We start from the raw sequence: 25,779 nt of genomic DNA on the forward strand, positions 1-25,779 counted from the left end.
CTCCAATTGTGGAGATTGTACTTTATCAATTCCAGAGGACTTCAAAGCACTTCACACTACATTCAGTCATCCACCCACTCAAATGCTGGTGGCAGCAAGATACTGGATAACTGCCACAGCTGCCCTGGGGCAGTCTGACAAAAGCGAGGCTACCATGAACCAGCCCCTCTAATCACTGCCAGGAGGCCAGGAGAGAGAAGTATCTAGGATCCTGTCTAAGATACAAGCCATCTTGGACAAAAATGTCTCATGCACTTCACAACGTGCTGTCCAGATGAGGGAACATCTTCAGCCAGCGGCTTGTTTTTGTGTCACACCACAGAGCGACACAAAAAATCGTTCCTGCCTCTAGCCATAAGACTCTACAAAGCCCAAATCTGAGTAATTTTAATCAAAATTTATCTGCACTTAATAGATAATTTATAAATTAACATATTTACATATGCCTGCTTGTCATTTATTTATTTGCATTCAGTCACATGGAATTATTGCATCACTCTTCAGTATACATACATTTAATAAGCATAATCTCTTGTGATTATATTTGTATCATTAATATTTAATATACTATAGCTTGTTAATGAATAAGCATTTTTTTTCTTAGGAATCAATAAAGTATTCTATTCTATTCTATTCTACTTTGTCCAATGACACAATGACCTAGATGGACAGAACAAGAACTGAACACTGAACTGATTGAGGAACGAACTCCAACTATTGTTTCTCTTAAATGATAGCCAGTTGCAGCAGATCCTATAGAAGAAACAAAAAATGTCATTTCCATTATTAAAATTTAAAACATTCCACTTAGCTAAACATTTAAAGCTGAGTCAAAGTTACACTCAGAAATTACAGCAAACTCCTTCAATACACAAAAAAGAAAAAAAGAAAGTTAAAACAATTCTGGCTCCTAATTGATTCAAAGATCCCATACTGGAGTTTCAACATAGAACAAGCCAGAGATACATTAACATTGATATACAAATGTCTTGTATACACAAGACATTTGTGTATACACTCCTCCATTTTTGGCTTTTTATCCCATGCTTGGTTTGTGAGGAAAATCTTCAACTAAATTCTGAAGTGCAGCAGAGCTTCACCATTCTATTTTTAGAAAGCAATTTAACCAGTGACCTGAGATTATTTTTATTTATGCGTAACTCTAGACAAACCTAGTCGGTGGCTAAGGAACACCTTTCCCAAATACGAGTATCAGTAATAAACAGATGTTTGTTTAAACAGCAAGCTGCAAGTGAGTTTGTGAAAATGTAATTTCTTCATCAATATGTTTTCAGACAGGAAACATACAAATAACATACCAAGTAAAATTCAAACGTCCCAAAATGAGGAAAAAGTAATTTTATTAAGGAACAGGAATGACATGGTTCATGTCAAATGACACAGCAACCTTATACTGAGACAGGACAGTGAAACGTGGCAGCCTTCCATGAAGCATCGGTTTTGCTCCTGCACCACTTCCACTAAATGGCAAGACGGAGTTGCCTGTTGCTCAAACCTAAACTGCAATCTGAACAAAAAGTGAAGATCTGACATTGCAAACTGACAGAAGTAAAAGATTTGAAATTTAAATGGCGAGAACACAAAAATAAAGAATCAGTCTTCATGAAAGCCCTGCAAGTAAAGACTGTACAGTAATGTATTGTACATTATGAAGTTAGATTACAGACTGGGATTCTTTTGTACAAGATCATACGTACATGTTCTTTTCAATTCTCAAGGTAGAAAAAATACATGCCTTTTCTGCTCCTCTATTAACATAAAGAAATGTTTAATTTAAACTAAATAAACTGTTTAACAACAGACTTTTACTGTAGTGAGTAAGTTATGGTCTATTACAGCAGCAGAAAAGCTAGTACACTCAAGCTTTTCTTGACTCAAATCAAAACTGAAACCTAATGGTTGTTCTTGAACCAGAACACACTGGACCGTTAAAATAATAACTGATCAAATAAGGTTACAATACTGACATACATAAAGGAGTAGGGATATTTTATTATGTGAATGTGCCTGTCAAAGAGGCGGTCAGTGGCGCCTCATTTTGACTTTGCGCCCTGAGCTCTCATGGTCTTCTTCACGTCTCCGGTAGTTCTCTGAGCTGGCACTATGGTGACGGTGGTGGGACAGCGAAGGATGTCTATTCTCCTCTTTATCCATCTCCAGAACCCTTGGCCTGGTTTGCAGGGGGGAAAAAAGTCACATGTTAATCTACTTTTATATGTCTAGAGCAGTGATTCTTAACCTGGGTTGGATCGAACCCCCTGGGGTTCGAGGAGTCGGTCTCAGGGGTTTGGCGGAGCCTCTGTTGCAGAGGTAAAGACACATTTTCAAGTCGTGATGACACACCCTGCTTGGCCATCACTTGCTTCAGAAGGTCATGTGACATCGCTTGGCTAATCAGTGCTGCGGGGAATTTAGTGCGCGCAGTAGTCAATGGCTGTCGTAGATGTACGTTGTGGAGTTTCTTTCTCAATATTTTAATCCAAACTAAACATGTCGAGCAAAAAAAAAAGTGGTCAGACGAATATGTACAAGGGTTCGCACGCATCACGGAACAGGATGGGAGTCAGCGTCCCATCTGCATGAAATGCAATGCCAAGGTGAGCAACTCTAGTCTCGCACTGGCAAAACTACACCTGGAACACTTCTTTAAGCTAGATGAAGATGGGGAAAAGTAAAAAAGTATTTTGTGGACTCAAAACAACAAAAAAATAAAATTTCAAAAATAAATAAATAAATATGTTATTAAAAAATGTTAAATTCTTAAAACAAAAAATCCAAATTTATTGTTAATTAGTAAAATAGCAAAAAAAAAAAAAATAATAAAAAAATAAAGTTTTTGGGGGCTGAAATTTTTTTATGGGGCCTAAATATTGTTTTGGGGCCAGAATAAAGTAATACCGTAATTTGTTGTCAGTTGATGTAAGTTTTGTTCTTTGAGCAAGGTGATGTTCATGCATGACTCATTTTGTGCACCAGTAAAAAAAAAAAAAAAACATATACCTGTCTTGAATTTGGAAAAAAACCCATCATTTTATTTATCACTAAAGAAGGGTTCAGTGAATGAGCATATGAAACTGGTAGGTTCGGAACCTCAAAAAAGATCTGGTCTAGAGAAACACTTTAAGTCATCCACAGGACAGTTCAATATAGTATCTTAAATGATTATACATTTAGAATACCGGTATGTAATAAAAGGTTTATATATGCACTTTAAAAATATTGAAAGAAATTACCCATTTTTAGTCAACTACAAGTTATGAATCAGATACTATTCAAATGCTTTCTTTGATTCTACAGAAAATCACTTGATTAGTGCTGTGGTCTCAGGAAACTGAACCAAACATTTTTCATACAAATGTAGAAAAACCTAGTCCATGATTCAACAAGGTGGTGGATTGCTTTTTAACACAGGGGCAAATTAGTTTGGATAACTTGTTTCCTTTAAAGGACATCTTTAACAAACTTATTTTGTACTCAGGTTTAGAACACCTCCCCTACTGCACAGGTACAAAGCTATCCGTGAAACAAAACCAGGGTGTTTAACACCACCAAATAAGTTTTTTTCTCACCCATTTAAAATCTGGAGTCTACTCCAACAATCATTCAGTATGACTGGACTGTATGCATTGCATTTGTATGAATAATTGAAACAAACTTTACAGGAATGTGTTTATATGGATTATAGCCTTCCCAAAAAAAAAATAAAATAAAAAAATAAATAAATAAATAAATAAATAAATAAATCAAAAATAGTGGTTTTAAAGAAAACTGTTACTTTTTATCTTTGCACTTTTGGTCACTTGTGACACTTTGTTTTGGCCATAAAAAAACAAAAACAAAAAACAATTTGCACAAACCCAAACTGATAACTTATGATTTTTAATAATTTTCTATTGTCTTTCACTGTGTAGAATAAAGACATGCGACTATTTAAATAATAAATCATATCTACCAGTAGACCACTCAGTTCTTCTGATTTGATCTGGAGTCAATCTCAACATTTCACAAGAGTCAACTCAGCCAAATGGTTAAAATATCAAGTAATGAAAATACAGTTCATGATAAGATTCTTAAAAATGCCTTACATTTATTATTATTTTTTATTTATTTGTTTATCTCTACATTTGATCAAATCTACTCATCACAAATAATCACTAATACAGTTACCAACGATTATAGACCTGTTGCCCTGACAACCCATAAAATGAAGGAGAGACTCCTGCTGGCCCATCTCAGTAAGCAGACTAGCACATACCAAGACCCCCTTGATATGTGCTTGACTGCTTTGAGTCGGAGACGCCGTCATACACCTGCTTCAACAAACCCCTGCTTCAACATCTGCACTGTGAGTATCATGTTCTTTGATTTTTCTAGAACATTTATCACAATTCAGCCTGATCTGCTTTATCAAACTCCAGAAGACACAGGTGGAGGCCTCAACAATCACATTCGTTGAATCACAACAGACTCTGCAGCTGGTGGGTGATTAAGAAATGGACAAGAGGCAAAGTACAGAGATCTGGTGGACTCCTTTGTGTCATGGTGTGAACAATCATCTCATCTTAAATGTAAACAAAACAAAGGAGATTATTGTCGATTTCAGTAGGAACAAGATTAGATCAAATCCTATTTCCATCATGGAAGAAGAAGTGGAGGTAGTTGAGGAATATAAATACCCCGGTTTTCAGCTGGACAACAGACTGGACTGGAGATGAAACAGTGAACTGTCTATAATAACGGACAGAGCAGACTGGACTTCCTGAGGAAGCTAAGATCCTTCAAGGTTTACAGCAAGATGCTGCAGATCTTCTAACAGTCTGTTGTTGAGAGTATCATCCCTGCTGCTGTCAAATGTTGGAGCAGCAACATCAGAGCCAGAAACATAAAAAGGTTCAACAACCTGATAAAGAAGACTGGTTCCGTTCTGGAACCACTATGGAGATGATGATGGAAAGATGGGTTCTTCATGAAATCAAGGAAATTATGGACAACCCTGACCATCCTCTACATGAGACTGTCTCGGGTAAATAGTGTTTTCAGTCAGAGGCTTCTTCAGATTTGCCACTTCAAGACATCTTTCCCACCTACAACCACCACTATCAGGGATTGGCAACCCGCGGCTCCGGAGCCGCATGCGGCTCTTTAGCGCTGCCCTAGTGGCTCTTTGGAGCTTCATCAAAAATGTTTGAAAATGGGAAAAGATGGGGCTGGGAAATATATTTTTTGTTTTATTATGGTTTCTGTAGGAGGACAAACACGACACAATCATTCTTAACGTTTTCCAATGCTATAAAAATGTGTAGAAGAAACAATTCTACAATTCTTGGACCGAATCATCTGCATTCGTTGCCAGTGTGGAAGAATTGCCTGAATGTTCGCTCTGCAGCGACAACTAAAAGAGTACCGTACTTTCCGGAGCGCACCTCAATGAAAGCCGAAACTACAAATTTTTGGAAAAAAATAAAAAACTGAAAACATACATAAATAAGCGATACAGTAATTTTCATCAGTAGCCTATACATTTAGAATGACACTTAGAGATATTATTTTGTGTCGTTGCTCAGGTCGGGTTGCTCATGGCTGCTTTGTGTTACTGTTGCACTTACTTGCTTGGCATTTGAACAGAAATTGAACTCAAACTCTTAATTTTAAATACTTTACGATTTCAAAAGGCTGCCGTTTTATTACTCTGTTTGTTGTTTTTTGATCACACACTTAACGGTGATTATTTACAAAGAGCGATCGTCGTTATGAAAACTGCATTTCGGGGGCAGATTTTCCGTGTTCCAAAAACGGAAAAAAATGACACTTTTCCTGTCGCTCTTCATAATAAAAATGATATCAAAAATCTGATTTCTATATTGCGTTTCTTTAATTTTGTAAATGCATTCATATTGTAACAGAAGGTTAACATAAAGCACCATCGTACAACAGAAGAGTCATGTGTTGCGTCATTCCTTCCAGGACGCATTGCAGGGAAAATAAATATTTAATCATGAATACTAATTATGTATACACTTAGTCATTTTGATAATACGCTAATATAAACACCTAGAGTGTGTTTTGCCTTATATACATAAGGCTTTTATATAACGCTTTTACTTTTACTTATATAAGGCTTTTACTTTTTTTGCGGCTCCAAACAGATTTGTTTTTCGTTTTTTGGGTCCAATATGGCTTTTTCAACATGTTGGGTTGCCAACCTCTGACCACTATCTGCCGCAGCGCTTTACTTAAATGAGTTGCACTGATATTTAATTTCCCTTTGGGATCAGTAAATTATTGTTCAGTTGAATTTGAATTGAAGAACATGGATAACAAAACTGCACATTTCAAAGGTCTTTAACAGGGTAGAAATTTGCAAACTATTTTCATCCTTGCAGTCCTTCATAGAGATCATCTAGATAAGTGGGTATAAATACCTGTGAGCTGCATCCGGATCTGCTTTTCGATGAGAGCGTTTGGCTTTTAGAGGGGCAGGTCTCAGGGCAGCAGTCGAACTTAAAGGGCTGTCTGTGTCCAGACGAGGTGCATCAGGTTTAGTTCTGATAAGAGACAAAGCTCTGAATGGAAGCCCATTTGACCCGAGCAAATGTTGCCTTTTAAACAATAGTGAATCCCAACTCACTTTCTGAGGATGATTACAGCACGTCTCTCCTTGATGTCCTGAGGTCTGATGCAATGAGTAATGTCATCAGCAGCATAGCCACTGCCAATGAAATAGAAACATTTTTGTTGTTGCTCTGATCAACAACCATGGAAAAGTATCAATACATACATACATATCAATACATTTATTTTCCACATTGTCACATTACAATCTCAAACACCATTTTATTTTAGTAGGGTTAAAAATTCAAAGAAGAAAATATGAATCTAACAAATTAGAATATTATTGAACAATACACAATAACTACTGACTGATGGTATGTCTCTTGCAACATTTCTCATAGAGACTGAAAGTTCTGTAGCTTCCCCTTCAAATTCCTGTTCAATTCTGTGTGAAAAAAATTCTGGCTTCCAGCACAATCTGGGTTTTCTCCCATTCACCCCGATTGTCTCGTATGTAGCCGATTTTCTACTAAATCAACCAGAAAATAGAAGGGGAAGTTGTGAATTATGACGTTGATTTTCTGCGCTGTTCTAGAATTAGATCCTTCCTGTAGTTTAGAAATTGCAGCGGAGGAAGTAAATGAAGCTGTTCAAGTCCGTGTCCACCACACTTCCAAATTTTAAAATAACATTAACAGCCGTCTCGTTTGGATCAGCTCTTCTGTATTTTCATTGAAAGAGGGATTTTTACAGCGTAGAAAATTTCTGGTAAGGGACATGACATGCATCATGAGCAAATGTTAGCAATTGGGTAAAATTTTAAACTTCAGCACAGTCCATGTCTCCAGGAAGCAATCGTTTCCCAATATTGAGCCCAGACCTTCAGAATGAAACAAGGGGCTGGTGTTCACCAGGCTAAAAGTTGTGGCTTTCCTTTCTTTTGTCTTGAGGAAGACATGATCCAAACGCATTGAGAGAGGTTCTTAACTCTCCTGTTTGTCTAAGTCCTTAATTATGTTGAGGCTTCATTTACTTCTTTCATCATATTAAGTGTCTGACAACCATGAACACTAAGGTTAAACCATGCTCCTTCATATTATAGTATGGAGATGGTGTAAATACAATAACACCATGGTGACACATTCATTCGAATGCGTGGTTTTCAAGGCTTGTCATCTTCATCTTACTCCTCTGTGGTTCCTGTAAGGTTGGATGGACCAGTTCTCCGCTGATGACATCTTTAATAAACTTTGGAATAAAAAGATAATTGTATTGCTGCTATCAAACTACAAAATGGCACCATGCCACCCTCTATGAAGTGTTCACTCAATTGAAGTGCACACAAGTGCGCAGGTTGTAAGCATGCAAAAATTTCAGAATTGGGACGATAAGCCCCTGTGTCACAACTTTGACATCCAAACTGGCAGAACTGGTCACTGTTTAGCACTTGTGCTAAATCAAATATGAGATCATTTTACTTATAGAACTTCTTTCCAACAATTTGTGTCCATCCCTAAATCTATCTCTGACATATCCCATGATATCACAGTATCCATTTTTGTTGTTGTTGTGTAACACAACAACAAAACAAATCGATTTTAAATGTACAGAGTAAGTATTTTTCTTTTCCAAAATCATTGCTGGAGATATTTGAATGTTCAGATGTGTTTGGTTATGACTTGTTGAATACAGAGCAAAATTTGATGTATTCACAAATGTTCGATATAGAATTTCAGCACTTAACATTAGCCAAGATGGCAAAAAAAAAAAAAAAAAAAAAAAAAAAAAAAATACACATTAAAATAAACTAATAATGAATTTCAAGTAAAAAATACGATTATATAATAAGCTACTCAAAAATAAAAAAACATTTATTTTATGCAGCTAAAGGTTAGTTTGGTATAAAGTGGAGCTAATGTGAAAACAAAGATCAAGTTAAGGACAAACATATGGCACATATATAAAAACATTGAAGAATGGCCTGATGCTACATTGTGAAAAATAAAGACTAATGGGATTAAACTGTCCATCTTAAAAGAAACTATGAATGTTGTGACTTTATAGACCAAAAATGTCAAAAGAAATTAATCAATTTTCTTCCCCTCCACTCTGAGAATAAAACATTTGTTTGAAAATCGTAATATTTCTAAAGAAAATAAAAATCAAATAGGTTCCTATTCTGCTCCCACAAAAAAAGAAGACATTAATTCCATAATTATGTATGAAGGTTTCCCTGTACTGACTTTCTGCAGAAGAAATTCAACACCTAAAATCTCAATGAAATACATAATCTGTGATTCTAAGGGGACAAAAATGAAAAACACACACAATACATGAAGACATCTGATAAATGAGGTGAGCATGCTCACCTCAGTACTGTGACGCTCCCTCTCCTCACAGGCAGGACAAACACCGGCTCTGACACCCGGATGGGTTTGAATTGAAAGCGACAGCCAAAGCACAGCGCGCTGTCACTGAAGAAGGACACAGAAACAATAGGCCGTGCAAAGATGTGCAGGGGATCGACGTGGGACACTATGCATCCACCTGGCTGATAATCATTGATGACGGCACTGTTGACGAAACCCTCGGGGATCACCCCGTTGGACACCAGCCGCTTGATCACCAGCTCATGAACCCAGTTCGGGATTTCGTCTACCTCTCCTTTGCGGTACAGCCGCTCTTGACCCGGTCCGCGCCTCTCCAGCTGAGCTCCGTACGTGTACCCTTCCCCAAAGAAGTACTTGTTCCGGAGGGGCGCTCTATCCACTGTGTGCTCCCGATACAGTCCAGACTCTGCTTTGGCCACTACTTCATCGATCTTCTCCTCGATGCGGGCGCACTCCTCCGGGGTGAAGATGCTCAGCTGTACGACACTGCTCCTGACCCTGCGGGCTTCTTGCTCTCGGAGGTCAGAACTATCGTCGCTGTGCTCGTATTCATCGTCGTCCGATTCTCGATACTTCCGCTTTCGACCCTTCCCGCTGCCGTTACTCGCTTGGTATTTGTTCTCGTAGTCGTCCCGGTGTGGAGTCATGGACTTTAGCTTCTCTCTCAGGTCAGAGAATCCGCTGGCTGCCATGTCGCCCAAAACAATGACCGCCGCGTTGCAAAAATAAAGGATCCTAATTACACACACAAAAAAAACTAGCCTCAATGCTGCATTTCAGCACAATTTTACAACAGTTTGTTTGTTATGGACAAACTAGACCTGAATAAAATTACAAGAGTCAATTAACTCGCATAGCAACAACAAGCGCACAAAAGTAGCTCATGTTAGCTATGGCTCCTAGCTCAGTCTTTGCTTTGAAGCGTTACTCTTTAGTAACTATTCTTTTACATTTCATATATTCCGTATTTCAGAAATGAACGAAAAAGTTAAATACTGCGTCATCACCACTGAGTCCAGCTAAGGCAGAGAAGAGGCTAACGGTGTTAGCTGATAGCTTGTTAGCCCGGCTAGCCTGGCTTCACCAGTCCGTCGCCGCCTGGAAATACTGACAAGACACGCAGCGACATGTCACCACCGAAATTTCCAATTTGTATATTTTTGAGCTTCTTCCAATGACACTTGAAATAAGTGGAGCCAGAAACTATATTGTTAAATGAGCACAAAGCTAAATATGCCTTCTCTGTCAGTCTCCAAGTACAAGCCTGAAAATAAACTCGTGTAACCCGAGGAGGGTTTGCGCATGCTCATTGTAGATTTGTGGGAGGGACTCCCGGGGTTCCAAATTCAATGTTGCTAATTTTGTCCCGCTTATGAGTCACCAATACAGTTGACTTAGAAAATAAAGTTAGCTTTTGTTTCTGGTTTATTAATTGTACGAATCTGTCTAAAAAAATTGCAAAGGATGTTATGCTACAAAACATCTTTAGGGTGAAGCACATTTTCATGAATATGTGAAGAAATATTCAAATAGTCAGAGTTCTTTGTCCTTTTATGCCAATTTTTAGAATAAGTGCAAAAGTTCAAACTTAACTGAAGTCAGAAATTTGTGGAGTGGTCGCTGGTCTAGACTGAAAAATTGCCTTTTGCAATGGTCCAAGCCAGAGTTCCCTACTTTATTTTCAAAGAGAGTTTTGTAGAAATAGGCGTTCATGCTCAAAGAACAGGGAATCATTACAAAAATAAATCACCACAATAGCAGCAGAATGGTTGACCAATGGAATCATAGGATGGATGGCTGATTGATGAATCAATATTGAACATCTAAAAGTTCCATCAGTCTGTCCAGACATGGTTTATTTATTTAGTTATTCAGTAAGTACAGGAACAGTTTAGAAATTTCAGTTTACAATAGTTTACAGATAGATATACAAAACAAATATAAGCATCTCAATATGCTTTTGAGATTTTTAATATCTCCCCCAGTCTTTTTGTGTTATTTCGAAAATTAAAACAAAGCCCAGCAGGAAGAAAGTAACCATGTCAAAAATTTTATTTGCTCTTTCACTACTTTATTGTCATCCTGGGAGAGGTGGCTGAAGTGTCACAATTTCCATCTTGAAGTAGGTGTAAAAGAAACAAAGCTTCTTTTCTGTGTTTTATGAAATATGAAGATTATACAATTCACTTCACAACATAACGGGGCAAATGGGTTGCATCCTGAAAACACACAATATCACCAAAATATTTTTTTCAATTATTATTTCAACACTGAATCAACAAAAATCTTTTTTTATATTTTTTTACTCAATGTTGTAGCTACATGCCTACAAATATCATTAATCTGCTTCATAATCTTGGAAAGCATATGCAAGTCTTTGATGTTCTTTTATGTACATTTAGCTATAATATTAAAAAAACAAATTATAAAATTTTATTACACAAGACTGTATTAGCAAATGTGTTCTTTTCTTCATACTGCAACAAAGTGAGGCTTTGCCACCGATCATCAGAAAATTTAAACTCCTTAGTGTCACAGCAGTAACTGAATCTTGCATAACAGCTATGAGCTCAACACTGTTAATATAAGTTTTGCGTGTAAAACAGCAGATTTACATCATGGTAAATAATATTAAAAATGTGGCAATAAAATTATTCAAATTGTATAAACCCAACTCCTTCTGAAGACATAAAACTCTCCTCAGCTGTTTTGGTATTGGCTGACTTCCTCTCGGATAACAGACTCCAGCTGCTAGAAACTGTGTTGAAGCTATCTGAAGTGAAGAAAGACGGGTTCTCCTAAATTATCATGTTGCCAAACCAATCTGCTGGAACTGTGGGAGAATAGTTAGAGCTTCTATGTGATAACTCTGAGATATGGTTTAGTCATGCTACATTTTTCTGTAAAAAATGTAAATAACAATAGAGCAAAATCATTCATTAGATTTAATGAGCAAGTCAGTGGGTCTATTCCTGCTTTTATTTTTTTCTGAAAAAATATTTGTTTTACAAAATATATTAACTCTTTTATCTCTAAATCATTACCAATCATACAAATAACTTAAATGCATAAAACTGATTAACTATAAAACATTTAAAGATGCCAAAGATATCTGTTGAAAATACAACAGTGAATATATCTACAAATTCTCACAAAGAATAAGAAGGAGGATCCAAATTTATCACTCAATTGTGTTTTTCTGTAACTTCAGAGAAATAATCCAGTAAAAACTGGAATGACTTCCTGATATTTCCCATGTCACTGAAGGAGATCTCTGAAGGAGAGCGGAGGTAGCTACATGTACATATGCAGAAACTTTGTGGATACGGTAATATGAAACATGTGCACACATCACAGCATGGTGATTTCGCTGGGTGGCAGAGTGAGCCTCTTTTCTCTCACAGACATCATATTTTCAACCTGCATGGCAATGACTCGACACAGCTCCAGACCCTGTGGAGAAAACCAGCCAGCCTTGTAGCACCAAGTATCAAACACCAGAATTTACCAAATCCACTGTCTGCTACCACACCTGCTCCAGCTGCAGCTGAATGACCCGCTGTGTGTTCATATCCCCCACAGTTATATCCACATACGGATAGCTGGTTCCAGCACCGGGCCTCTGGGTGCGACTGCCCTGCACCTCCACAAGGGGGACGGCTACCATCAGCTCCTGCAGAACAGATATCAGACTTTACTCTGACAAGAGAGGACAACTTTTCTCCCAGGCTCATGTAAATGATGCCATGAGCCAATCACACACTGATAAATGTGTGTGTGGTTCTTACATGTGTGTTTTTGTGCAGAAAGTGGAGACCACGTGGGTTAACAGCTAGAATGCAAGGAGCATAGAAGGTGGTAGAGCTGCTGCTGTGGATGTAGAAGAACGAGGAACCAAACATGGGGAACGCACTGATCAGGCCTGCATGGACAGACAGAAAGCAACAAAAGGGAACAGAATCATTATTATTATCTTACGTACTTTATAATTAAAGTTGATGAAGATTTTGTTTGTCTAAACCACTTTAGGACCACAAGGCCAACTTTTATCCATGTAGGTTCAATTGATGGATATAAAAAACTTCTATGAGACTCAAATGTAAAAAGAAACTTTGTTCAGGCCTAAGATATGCACAACAATAAAACTACTAAAACCATGTGGCTCTGTCCTCCTGTGCTGCACCGCCTTCCCTCTACTGAGATTACTCTTTACTTTTGTTTCCAATCCTCCCAAGTTGGGAGGATTTTTATTGTTGGACTTTTCAACAATAACACTACCCTTTAGAGCAATTTTATTCACAGGATTACTTTACCAAGTCAACAGAAATATTATAAAATTATTTTTAGTTAAATTTTAGCCAAACATTGATTTGTTTGGCTAAAATAACTACTATAACAAAGTAAGTTTAAACATAAAAATAAATACTGATGTTAAGTTTGCGTTTGAGTTTTTCTTTACAGGCTTGCTGTGGTTAGTAAAATTGAAGTCAGCTGTCCAAAAAAAAATGTGTTTAGTCATTTATAACTTATAAATATTTCATATTTAAGCTATGTGAAAGCATTATGGTTTTATTTATATTTTTGCATTTTCTTCTCTTGAAAAGGGATCTTACCAAGAAACTGTGACCTAGCCTGATGCGCACTCAGGGGCTGCACTTGCTGCATGTGCTGCGTTGCCATGGTAACCCACTGCTGTGGGGGCTGCTTTTTGAAGAGAGGTGCGGCAATGTACTCTGATAGCTCGTGTCTGGAAGACAAAGGACAAAAAAACGTCAGATAAACGAAAGCTGCTTCGCTCTGTGGCTTCTGACATTTCTCAAAAACTGTTTTATGCAACTCAATGAGCTGCTTTGTGTTTTGCTCTGTGACAAAATATACAACTTTTTTATAGTCGACAGTGCGTGAAAAAAAAAACATCCAGTTGAATCACAACAGCTCAGCCCATTTAGGCTACTGAACTCCTCCAAGTACATTAAAGTCACAATCTTTCGCTTTAAATTATTCACAAACAAACAAGAAGAAACTTCAATATTTCGGAGACTCAAAAAGACTTTAGAAAGGGACTATGTCCATAACCAAAAGATTATACTAAACATTTAAAAAGTACTTTTGGGATGTTTGGAAATAAGTCTTATTGCTCACATGCTGGGAGTATAGATGTTGTCCTTTGCTCTATGCTGCAAAGCAGCCAGCTTTGACATTTGGTGGAACTGTTGATCGCTCACTTTTCCATGTGAGAGAATATTTAGCAGGCCTTTTCGGTAGTCTGGAAGGATCTGAAAAATATTCACAAAACTTGAGTTGCATACATAACAACAAATGACCAAATATATGCATGGAGTGGGAGAAAATGATTTTTAGTACCTGGTTATACTGCATGGCCACACTCAGCTCATTCTCGAACCTGAGCGACTGAGTCCAGACAACTCGCCGGAACCACAGACTGTAGCCTGAGTCGACTGACTCTGCCTCTGTGGCAACGTCCAGGATGTACTCATTCTTGTTCAGAGGTCGAACACTCTGACCTGAGCTCACCCAATTACACAGAAATTGATTTGTTATTTCATGTATTTTTGGATATTTACTGCAGTAGGAATTTCTCAATTTCTCAGAAACCAACAGAACCATCAGACTGAGCTGTCCCTAACAAAACAGTGTCATCCATCTGTGGTCTCATGGAGGAATCCAGAATTTCAGCATGATAGGTTGTTATAGAAATAAATATACTAAAAACTTAGAAAAAATTAGAATAGAAAGCAATGCAAGTTACAAACAAAATTTAGCTTTGTGCATGCTTTATATATATTCTATGTCATGAATCATACAAAGATTCAGCATACAAAGAGTTTGCATAATAATACTTCCAATTAATTCATTTTTATTAAAACATGCTCCATTCTTGTCAGGTTAGCGATACAGTGAGCAGATCTGTATGGTGGTGAACTAGGTAAGAGTGAATGAGATTATTTTCTTGGGATTTTGTTCCTCTGTATTTCATTATTAGTTTTGGTTTATGTTGTATAAATATGACATATGTCTGACTCCTTTGTATCTACAGGGTCTCACCTACATTTTTAATTTTTTTCTTTAATTTGCCAAGACTGAAGTCTGCTTTGGTCTTGGCCCTTTTTTGGTTAGTCATGAGCTTTTCCCTGTAAACTACCTAAATTGTGGTCATACAAAATGAAGATGCTAAAAAATGTGTCTTCTGCAGGTAAGACATTAACCTAACTTATAACCCAAAGGATAAAGAGATTTTCAGTGGTATGTATACAATTTAATTAATTTTCCCATTGAGATTAATAACATATGTTTGACTTTAATCTATTTTAAATTATAAAGCACAGGTATACTTCAAGATGAACCTCGACATTAACGTCAATAAATTCATATATTATTTTAAGTGTAATGACATAAAATCGTGTCACTTCTCCTATTTAGTCATAAGTTATGACTTATGGACTCAGTCTAATTTTTAAGTGATAAATATAGTTTACTACATGAAAAGAGCATGGAAAGTTTGTTGAGTTGCTGAATTTAAATGGGTTTAAATTGCATCTATGTTTTGCTGGAGCTGTCAGATCGAAAGTCAAATGACGCAATTTTTTTATTATTAAGACTTTTGTATTTTCTTTGTACAAACTTCACAGCATTCCAGTTTATAAACATTTAGTTGTTTTCACCCACATATTGTCAAACTGAAATAATGCAATAACATCCAAAAAGACATAAAAGTGATGATTCTTCCGAAAATTAAAACTTATTAATAACTCTCAGACTTTCTGAAGCTCCATTACAAATTTCATTTGTCTTTTTTCCACTTATTTTTAATTCACAATCTGAATATTTAAAGAGGACTTTTTCTGACAAATGGATTAATTCATTATATACAGTTGAGCCCAACATTATTCATACAAATGGGAGAATGAGTAAGTAATCTTTTAACTTTACCAACACACTTCTTCTGACTGGAAATTATGTCAACATTTCAGACTGGCCCAGCCAGAGTCCTGCCTCAATCTGACATGAAATCTTTGAAGGGAGCCAAAAATTAGGGTGATGGAAAAAGGCCTTCCATTCTCAAAGACTTGAAGCTCATCCCACCAAAAAAAGCATATTAGTGGAAACATGCAAAAAGCTGTAGAAGGTTTCTAACTGCTGCATTACCTATAAATATGTTTGCTATTTTATAGGTGGATGTAAATCATTTCGCATGACATTTTAAAATCTAATTAAATAAATAACATACAATTATTTTTATTTCACACTACATTTAAATATTATTTGTTGAGAAATCCTGTCTAGTTTCCTTTCAGGCATTTCTGTAACATTTTAAATCGAAATCTGACTTCGCATACCTCTGTTGGTGACTAAAAATATGGCATATTCTTCGATGGCTTCTAGCGTATGTAATCCCATTTCATAGCACAACTCTTCTATCACCTCCAGGGCAATCTGAAAAACAGATACATCAGTCAATCCCAGCCCGCCCGCACTAATGCACCACACTGATCATCACCTGCTGAGAACTTACAGTACAAGTTTTGATTTTCACATGGCGTTCGATGCCTCCAGGGAAGAGAAACAGCTGACGTTTTGAACTGCGTCCCGCCTGAGGAAACACAGTCAAACATTCACATGATATATGTGGTAGAGGCGCTAGAAATGACTCACTTTTTAGGACTGCAGCACCATAAGGCTATAAAAATTGGTGCTGAAGTGAATGTATAATGAAAAAAAAAACACAAGAAGACCAAATTTTACTTTTCTTTTTCCTTCTCTTCATTTATCTTCATGTCCCTTTGGTCATAATAAACTTTAAAAACAACTTTCAAGCCCAAATTTAGGCAAAATCAAAACAACTAATTTGTTTAGGTAGTTATTTGTTTAGTGCAACTAAAGAAAACTGTTTATTTATTTGGAAAAACTCTTCATTAAAGAGCATTCCATGCCCCCAATGAGTTTGCACAAAATCCACACTAACTGTTATTTTAATTGGTATAAATAACAGAAAATAAATAAGCAACAACCTTTCCCAAAATCAAATCTTCTGATACCTGTTTAATTACAAAATCTAACTGTGGGTATGACTTCTTCTTAAAATGGACGACTGGTTTTATATTCTAAGTCATCTGATTCATTCAAATTTGGCCATTTAATAAACCTACGTTTATTTTTTGAAAGCCATTACCTGATTGATTTTCAGTGAGTGCTAAAATGATCAGTTAAATCTTTAAGTTCAATTTCAACATAATTTCTAATACTGATGTCCTCAATTTTTACCGAACCGTCTTTAGCCGTCCGAGCAAGGACTATGTCAGGATGGTGGAGAGGAAAGTGCAGCTAATAGTCCAACCTCACTTCATGTTTGGGGGAGGCAGTGTGGTTTCCATCCAGGCCACAGGACAACAGACCAGCTCTACTAGGTTGCCCAAATAGTGCACATGTATGTTGTTGCTCTAGAAAAGGCTTTCAACACACAGCTGTGGTGTGTCCTTAGGGTGGTTCCCTTTGTTTCCAAGCTTAAAAAGACTAGTCTGATAAAAGTACACATTTAGAAACTTTGCTATATTTATCTGTCAATTCTTCCTTTTAAACACATAACTTGGAATAATTAAATAAAAAAAAAAGAAAAATATTTTTTCATTGGCTATATAGTGAACCATTAAAAACGAATTTCCACTAGCAATAAATAATAATACGCAATTGTGTTTATACACCCTGTTCAAAATTATTATGCAAATTGGATTTAAGTATCATAAACATAAAAGTTTTTGTTGTGCTATTAAATTTATAGATGGTTAGTGTATCAGGGCTCTTTGAATCACTATAATTAATTTCAGAGAGCTGGTTGATTAGTTTGTCTGGTGAAAGGAAATCTACTTAAAAAGGATGTTTCACATTATTAAGCAGGCCACAGGTTTCAAGCAAGAATCTCTCTGCTGATGAAAATCATCGGATAGTGTGGTGCCGTATGAAAAGGTATGAAAACATTAGATATTTAACAAAAAACGAAGCATTATGGTACTGTGAAGAGATTTGTGGCTCATTCAGAACAAAGATGAGTTTGCACAGATAAAGGCATAATGAGGAAGGTTTCTGTTAGACAAATTCATCAGATAAAGAGAGCAGCTGTTGAAATGCCTTTACAAAGCAGCAAAAGGTTATTTGAAGCTGCTGGTGCCTGTGGAACCTCAAGGTGGAGAATCCTTCAGAGGCTTGTGGTGCATGAACTGACTATTGGGCCCCTAACCAGAGCTCACAAGCAGAAACGGTCGCAGTAGGCCCAGCCATTCATGAAGATTCATTTTCAAACAGACTTGTTCACTGATGACTACTGTGCAGATGAATGCAGTAGTGGATTAGTAGTGGATAAATTTTATTCATACTGTAATAGTTCATGACTGACCATCATTTACATTGACCATTTAAGAAAATCTGAAAAAATATCACTTTCATAAAAATTTGGAACACAGTGTATGTAGATGGTAAAAGTGAGTGTATTAGAATACTCTTTCATAATTCAGATCTGTCCATTTGACACTTATTTTCTTCTGTTTTTGTGTGTATAAAATTATATTATTCTCCATCTTATCTGTAATAAGGATTAAAAATTTTTTTGGCCTAAAAGCAGATGAATTAATAGAGGCCCGAACCATCATAGCTTTCAGCTCCATGCTGCTGGGTGGAACAATCCGACCGCCATACACAAACGTCTTCTTCAGATTTTGTTCACATGCTTTAGCAATGCCTGAAAAAAAGTGCAGTACATATTTCACACTGATTGCAACATTTGCAGCATACTCCCACTTGATATTTGTGTATTTTTTTTTCTACCTTGATATGGTGCTCCTGCACTGCGAGAAGCCTGTTGCAGGTATTTTAACAGGAAAGGCTTGAGGACTTCAGAGCAGCGATGGTAGGCAGCTAGGATGTACAGCAGCCTCCAACCTCGTTGGCAACTATCGCTGCAAAGCACAAGCAAGCACAGAGATGCTCAGAATCACAGAGGTAATCACCAAAGAGCCATGCTCTGAGGGTTTGTGTGTGGCCAGCCAACTTACGGTTTGGAGCTGGTGTTGGCAGTAAGTTGTTTGAGGAGCTGGCAGTAAGCTTCATCCCTCATTAAAGTGAATTCTCCAATGAGCTAAGGGGAGCAAATAAATGTCAACACAAAACACCCCACAAGACTTTAGGTGGAGTTCCTTCCTGCAAAATAATAACATTAACCTTTGACATCTAATACAATATTACATTCTGTAGCTTAGAAATCTCAGTGTTTAAGTTGAACTAGCAGAATGACTGGAGCAATCTTTTTGAGGAATGCTCACTTAGCTACATACAGCAGGTAAGTAATCTGTGCCAGAACATGAAAAACTTGAGAGAAAATTAAAAGCATAACGAAAAAAAATGTTGGTCTATAATTCAATTCTTTCAAAGTTTTCAGTTTAGGGAATGCAGGAATAGGAGCAACACAAATGCCAGACATAACTTATTATTAGCAGCATAATTAGACGCAGGGTGCTGCGATTAAACACAGATAAGGAAGGAAAATAGGACATTACTATTGAGGTAACATTGCACGTTACTTCATCTCTCTCAGAGAGAAGTCCAATGACTGTGGTATCATCAACAAATTTGATAACCTAGTGTTTGGCTGGGTGGTCATTATGTGAATAGGGTACAGCATGGGATTCAGCACACAGCCTTGTGGAATTCCTGTGTTGATGATCATCTGGCTGGATGATCATCCAGCTCTTTAATTGGCTGTGGTTTGCCCGTTAAAAAGTTCAGAATCAGTGCAGAGGTTGGATGGCAGCCCAAAGAAGCGGAGATTGTTGGTGAGCTTAGCTAGTAAGGTGGTGTTAAAAGGTAAGATGTAGTTAATGAACAGAAGATGTGCACAAAAGTGACTCATTTCTGTCTACTGGCTTGGTGATGCGAGCCTCAAATCATGCATAGGATTAATTGAATTCATTAAGCAAAAAATCTTTTCTTTTAGCCCCTGCCACATCTACAGCCACCATCCAAGCAGGATCTGTCTTATTTTTTTTGTCCCTTTAATAGCTCTGTGCAGGTCATACCTTATTTTTTGTGGTATTTGTTGTTGTTGCCTAAGGTATACACCTTGTAGTAGGTTTGCAGATCCTCCACATTAATTGAGATTTGTTGGGGTTTAAGGCAATATGTTTGTTAGGGGAAATGAGGTCATTACACATGTCTATGTGAATACAGATGTTTAATGGGGACATGGTGTAGCCTTATAAGCCCCCTTGACATTGTGATCCAGTATGTTTTCTTCTCTGTGGGAAAAGTACTTTACTACCTATATGCTTACAACAAAGTCCTAAAATTACAATGGTTAAAATCCCCAACTATGAACACTGCCCTGTGGGTGTTTGCGTTTCTGTCCTATAATAAGTTTTTATCACGTCCCAGTGCTTCTGTCAGGTTTCTGTGCAGTAGAATGTAAAAAAAAAACAGTGAGAGCTTATTCCTTGGTGGGCATCATGTACTCTATAGTGAGGGAAATTGATAATGAACATATTTACCTTAAGGAACATGTTGACCACCTCCTGTTCTGATGAACCCCTTGATGGAGAATCCCCCATGAAGCGCATAATCCCTAGAGATATTCCACCAGGCACACATATACATAAATTAAAGATACCCTCACAATTCATACACATTTTCAGTTAGCAAATGCCTGACTAATATAAGTGTTCAAATTTCATTTATGTAGCTAAATATTATTTGTAAACTTTACAGTCTATTAAAGTCACTTTGGGGCAGTCCCAGATGATTTTAAGTTTCTATTATTTCAATAATTAATTTTTCACTCTAGCTCTACCAATAAACACAATTGTTCATTGGAGACATACTGACAGATTTTAATGGGTGGAAGGTTGTAGACTCGCGGGTGAATATATGGAAGGACAGATTTTTGTTATTTTTCTCTTTCCAAACTCACCCAGACATACAAATAAAGATCGCTTTACACATTGTGCAGAGATAATTTTTCCAATGAAACAATATTACACAAAAAAAAAAAAACTATGAAAATATAAATGGATGTATATTTCAAATATTTATATGAGTTAGTTATTAAAGAAGCCAGATTGGAATATTCTTTGACTGCTGGAGTGAAGTGGTACCTTGTAAACACACACAGACAGCCAAACATTGTAAAATATAGTGAATTGTATCTGATAATATTTACAAAAATATATACTTGAAATTTAATCTGCATGAAATCCCCACAAATATTTTTTCTTAGCCAAGGCAGTTCAGCTCTTTGATGAGAGTAAAAGGAAGGTAGAAAGGGATCCAATTCAGTTCAGAATAAGAACTGTGGTTTGTTCACTTCCTGCAGCACTGGAAGAAGTGATGGGGATTTGACAGAACTCCTGGTTTGGTGTAGGATTAACTTGTCAGTCTGGTCAGCTTGACAAAAGACAGGATCAGGAAGCTAAGCAGTTAGCACTTTCGAAACGCATTAACTTGAAGGCTTAATTTCCACAAACCGACATCTGTAGCATCTCACCTAGCCTGGTGAACAAGGCTGCCTTAATAAGATACTGACATACTACTACCACCAGTAATGTAATAATGAACTACCAGCATAACTGGTAGTTCAAACTGTGATTTTATCATCACAGTTAGGTGATGAATCACGCAAAAAGCAAACACACCGAATAGCGTTTATTATTGTTTGTTTCTTTTTACATCAAAGCAAATTAAGAAAATCTCAAATACATTTTAAATAAAATAAAAATAAATAATTCTTTAATAAAATATTTTTTAGGAAACTCATTTCAACCACAAAAATAAAATATTAAAAGAAAAAAATGCTATCAGTAACAATAAAAAAAGTTATTCTAATGGAAATTAAAAAAAATTAGCCTGGTCCCATAAACATTCAAAAAACTTTCAAAGGTGCAAGTGAAAAAGTATAATATCTCAGGATTCTCTCATTTTGACAATACTGAACCTAAATCGTGTAACCGGTGGAGAGAAGTCGACAACTTACACAGGTACAGATCAGCTGCTACTCGGTTCATAGCTTCATCTGTGAACTCTATCAGAGACTCAGTCAGAGGGTTCTGCAAGGACAAATCAGTTGAACAAAATGTCACCTAAACATCATTGATGTTAGTATGTGAAAGACAGTAAAAAGCACCTTGGAGAACTTGATCATGTCAGTAGGCTCCCTGAAATCGTTCCTTTTGCCTTTGCTCTTCATGGAATCGCTGAGGACAGACACATCAAAATGCATTTATATTTCAACAATGTTCAAAAACAATAGCACAAAAAACCCCCAAAAAACCCTGCACTAAAATGACAATTTATGACCTTCAATATAGCTGGATACTTGCTTGTTTCAAGTACTTCTATAGAAAAGGAACTAGATCTTCTGGTCATTGTGACAAATGCATTTGATTTTCACAGTCCTGACCAACATCTTTTTAATGCCATTTGCTTCTTTTCCCAATAAAAAATTTGAACACCAAAAAAGAAAATCGACTTATTGCTTGAAAAGCAATGTCCTATCTGTGTTTCAGACTGTTGATCTCCCCTAGGTCAATTATTTTTGTTTCGTTCAAATAGCTCAACATTATCCAATAAAGAATCTTAAAAAAGAAACAACCTTTATTTCACATGCAAACAGCATTGTCATTCACAACATTGATCAAATGTAATTACACAATGATCAAGTGTAATTCTGCTTTACCACATTTTTCTCTCACAGAATCAACATGTATTGAAATGTTTTGAGGAAGTCTTCATCATAAGTTCTTTCAGCCTGCTGAAGATGTCTTGAAGTTTTATTTGGGCTTTGGATCATTTTTGACTCATTTTCTGACCTGTTACTGGATGTTGCGTGTACACATAGCAGAAAAGTAACCATAGATCAAATTTCTATTAAAAAAATAAAAGCAACACTAAAAACAAGGCATGCAACTAAAGCTTAGAATCTTTTAAAAGAATACAAGACAGGCTGATTGATTGGAAACAATCGAAAGAAATTAATTGTATCTCATGACATTCACCCATTGCCTCAGGTGATGAAAAATTAAATTCTACACTGAGTTTATGGTATTTCAAAATTTTGTAGCTCTTCTGTTAACGTTATAACTTAACTGATGTTTCTGGATATTAACAGAGGATTTGACTGTCTAGCTGCCTGAGTGTGTCTCAGTCTCACCTGTGTCCATTCGGTGCCTGCCTGAAGTACTTCTTGGCAAACTCTATCATATCATATTTACTGTCCTGCAGTACCCTCTCATCAGGCTCTCCATCAGGGAAGGCATCAAGTGAAACTCTCTAAAGACAGAGATTAGAAGTGAGTTTGGCAGAAATAAAAAATAAACAGCATCTTGGAGGGCGTTTGTGTCTGGGAACCTCAATCGTTTGATCTATTTCATGTGCAGCCATGGTGGAGGCCACAGCAACAGCAATGGCTGACGACACGGCAAACTGGTCAGCTCCGCCTCGAGGCTCTGCCTTTCGGTCCAGCGGCAGCGATAGGAAATCAGGAGGAGCAACGGAGTGGACACACTCTGTGGGGAATGCCCCGGAGCGGCCAAACACGGCTCCAAACTTCCAACCTGACACACAAATGCAGGAAAGATTTACAGAGAGACACACACAATTTCTTCTCATCACTGTCTGCTTTCTTCTTACTGCATGTCAGATCATTATCTGCCAATTCCACTCCTGTCTGGGGTTGATAACCTTGCAAAAGATGATTTACTGCTGTCATGATGGACAGCACTGTCCTCAGCTCTCGACTCCTTGTTTTTTATTTGCAAACAAGCAGCCATGATTTACTGTACCTTCAAAAAGAAGTATTCATACTTCTTGCTTTTATGTTGAAACCACTAAATGTTTATGTTCATTAGACTGTCTCTGTCTAAGTTTGAATTATTTTGCATAAGACAAATGGAAAAGTTTCTAGATTTCTGAAGCTTATAGACACATAACTCAATAACTAACATCAGTAATTGCAGGTAAGTGTTTCGAAAAAGAACTGAATCAGAGGTGATCAATGTAAATACATACCGCATTTTTCAGATGTTTATGTAAAGATTTTGAAACCATACATGACCTTCTGTCAGTCAATCATATGAAATCCCAATCAAATAAATTGAAGTCTAAATAAATTACATGAAAAAAATCTACAAATGTTCAAGAGGCAAAATACAATCATAGCTTTTAGTTTCCAATTCGAACCATTAGGTACCACCCACTGATGGCCTCAGCCTCTCTGGTTATCAACAAATTTTATTTTGCATGACATGAAAGATTTCTGATTTCAAAAATAAAGAAAAATAAAAGTAAATGATTTAATTAATTCTAAATACATAAAATTTGAAATGTTCAACTTTTGCTGCTGTCTGCTGTCTCAGAAAACATTCACCTTTCGCAGTTATTCGTTGCTCCCTGTGTATCGAGCCCATAATGCACTGGTGGGACAGAAGCTTTTAGGTCAAAATAGTAGTTTGATTAAGCTGCGTTATGTAATATTTAGGCATTAAAATTTTCAGATTAATCGCATGGTTTAATGTGTGAACGTTGACAGCCCTAATTGATATTCAACAAGCAGAACAGAGAATCCACATCCTGCAATCACACATCAAGCAGATACATGTAACTCACACTCAAAATATGAATATGGACATAGATTACCCAATTGTGCCTAATAAAAGGTCTCAGGGTTTGATATTGTTGTGGAGGCTGACTCCACACTTTGCAGCCTCACTAGAGACTGGAATTACAAGAGCAGCCTAAGTTTTGAAATCAGGGAACATCTCTTATCTTGAGATGATCTCAAATTGGCAGGATTCAGTGAGCAAAGTGGCAAAGCCTCCATGTCAATTGTCACCTCCAGATGGAGAGATGCATTTAGTTCAGATTTAAGGTTGGAATGCTCAGATGGGATTTTCTAGTTATTATGGGTGTAAATATTTCAGCATGTTTACATTTTGCAATAAAATGAAGCACAATGCATGAAGAGAAGAGCTATTGTTTTGTTCAACAACTCACCAAAGTCTTCAGTGTCCCTTTTAAGCTCTTCCAAAAACACAACCTTCTTCCTCACCACACAGCCATAGCTGTAACCTAAAGGAGAGAATATCTATAAATTTCTCATCACAGTTTTCAGCCAGGATGCTCATGAATCAGTGTCTGACCTTTCTGTAGCCCGTCCATAACCTGCAATCTGATGATGTCACCTTTATGGAAACTGAGCATCGATCGATCATCTGTCACAAAGTTACGCTCTGCGATGACGTAATCGGAGTCCTGTTCAGGAAGCCAGTACCCAGATAATCAGTTATTGCATGCTTGTATTAGTAGTAAAGTATCGATTAGTTGTTCAGTGATCAGAATCGGCCAATTTTCCTTAATCAGCTCTGATTTGTGATTCAAAATCATTTAAATTATTCAACACCTCAAAGCAATTTTCTTTAGCTGAAATTGTACACATTGGTTGCAATCTTTAAAGAATTATATGACTGTGATTTATAGTCTCAGGCCACTTTTTTAGGTACACATGTGCAACTTCTCATTAATGCAAATGTCGAATCAGTCAATCACATGGTAACAACTCAAAGCATTTCGGCATATAGACATGGTCAAGACGGTCTACTGCAGTTCAAATTGAGCATCAGAATGAGGAAGGAAAGTGATTTAAGTGATTTTGAATGTGGCGTGGTTGTTGGTGGCAGTCGGGCTGGTCTGGGTATTTCAGAAACTGTTGATCTACTGGGATTTTCAAGCAAAACTGTCTATGGGGTTGACAGAGAATGGTCCA

General features: G+C 36.9%; 2 protein-coding genes across 2 annotated transcripts in view; both read right to left on the minus strand.

Annotated features, from left to right (window-relative positions):
* Positions 1 to 1,344: 1,344 nt before the first annotated feature.
* On the minus strand, positions 1,345 to 10,247 carry alkbh5 (alkB homolog 5, RNA demethylase). The gene is made up of 5 exons (XM_055056532.1): positions 9,971 to 10,247; positions 8,943 to 9,698; positions 6,650 to 6,730; positions 6,444 to 6,566; positions 1,345 to 2,191 (listed from the first exon to the last, which is right to left on the minus strand). The coding sequence occupies exons 2-5, from the start codon at positions 9,653 to 9,655 to the stop codon at positions 2,044 to 2,046; spliced, it is 1,065 nt and encodes a 354-aa protein (XP_054912507.1). The 5' UTR covers positions 9,656 to 9,698; positions 9,971 to 10,247; the 3' UTR covers positions 1,345 to 2,043.
* Positions 10,248 to 11,923: 1,676 nt separating this feature from the next.
* Positions 11,924 to 25,779, minus strand: part of myo15ab (myosin XVAb) — a 66,660-nt gene continuing 52,804 nt past the window's right edge. The window contains exons 59-76 of the mRNA XM_055056521.1: positions 25,157 to 25,268; positions 25,011 to 25,085; positions 23,367 to 23,572; positions 23,170 to 23,288; positions 22,144 to 22,213; positions 21,994 to 22,066; positions 20,516 to 20,589; positions 19,028 to 19,110; positions 18,801 to 18,931; positions 18,620 to 18,714; positions 16,498 to 16,575; positions 16,322 to 16,418; positions 14,328 to 14,488; positions 14,106 to 14,239; positions 13,577 to 13,710; positions 12,752 to 12,885; positions 12,496 to 12,636; positions 11,924 to 12,416 (exon numbers count right to left, since the gene is read on the minus strand). Of these exons, the coding sequence (XP_054912496.1) occupies positions 12,315 to 12,416; positions 12,496 to 12,636; positions 12,752 to 12,885; positions 13,577 to 13,710; positions 14,106 to 14,239; positions 14,328 to 14,488; positions 16,322 to 16,418; positions 16,498 to 16,575; positions 18,620 to 18,714; positions 18,801 to 18,931; positions 19,028 to 19,110; positions 20,516 to 20,589; positions 21,994 to 22,066; positions 22,144 to 22,213; positions 23,170 to 23,288; positions 23,367 to 23,572; positions 25,011 to 25,085; positions 25,157 to 25,268 (2,019 nt within the window). The 3' untranslated portion in view covers positions 11,924 to 12,314. The remainder of the gene's footprint in view (positions 12,417 to 12,495; positions 12,637 to 12,751; positions 12,886 to 13,576; positions 13,711 to 14,105; positions 14,240 to 14,327; positions 14,489 to 16,321; positions 16,419 to 16,497; positions 16,576 to 18,619; positions 18,715 to 18,800; positions 18,932 to 19,027; positions 19,111 to 20,515; positions 20,590 to 21,993; positions 22,067 to 22,143; positions 22,214 to 23,169; positions 23,289 to 23,366; positions 23,573 to 25,010; positions 25,086 to 25,156; positions 25,269 to 25,779) is intronic.

The sequence above is a fragment of the Poeciliopsis prolifica genome, unplaced genomic scaffold (genome assembly GCF_027474105.1).
Source record: "Poeciliopsis prolifica strain line A6 unplaced genomic scaffold, Auburn_PproV2 SCAFFOLD045, whole genome shotgun sequence".
Taxonomy (NCBI): Eukaryota; Metazoa; Chordata; class Actinopteri; order Cyprinodontiformes; family Poeciliidae; genus Poeciliopsis; species Poeciliopsis prolifica.

Bases quoted from the DNA above. Each gene is read 5' to 3' on its own strand.
- alkbh5 (XM_055056532.1), bottom strand. From the start codon at position 9,655: ATGGCAGCCAGCGGATTCTCTGACCTGAGAGAGAAGCTAAAGTCCATG. The intron at 6,731-8,942 runs GTGAGCATGCTC...TTTCATTGGCAG, and splicing joins GGGAGCGTCACAGTACTGAG to TGGCTATGCTGCTGATGACA. The intron at 6,567-6,649 runs GTGAGTTGGGAT...GTCTCTTATCAG, and splicing joins GCTGTAATCATCCTCAGAAA to AACTAAACCTGATGCACCTC.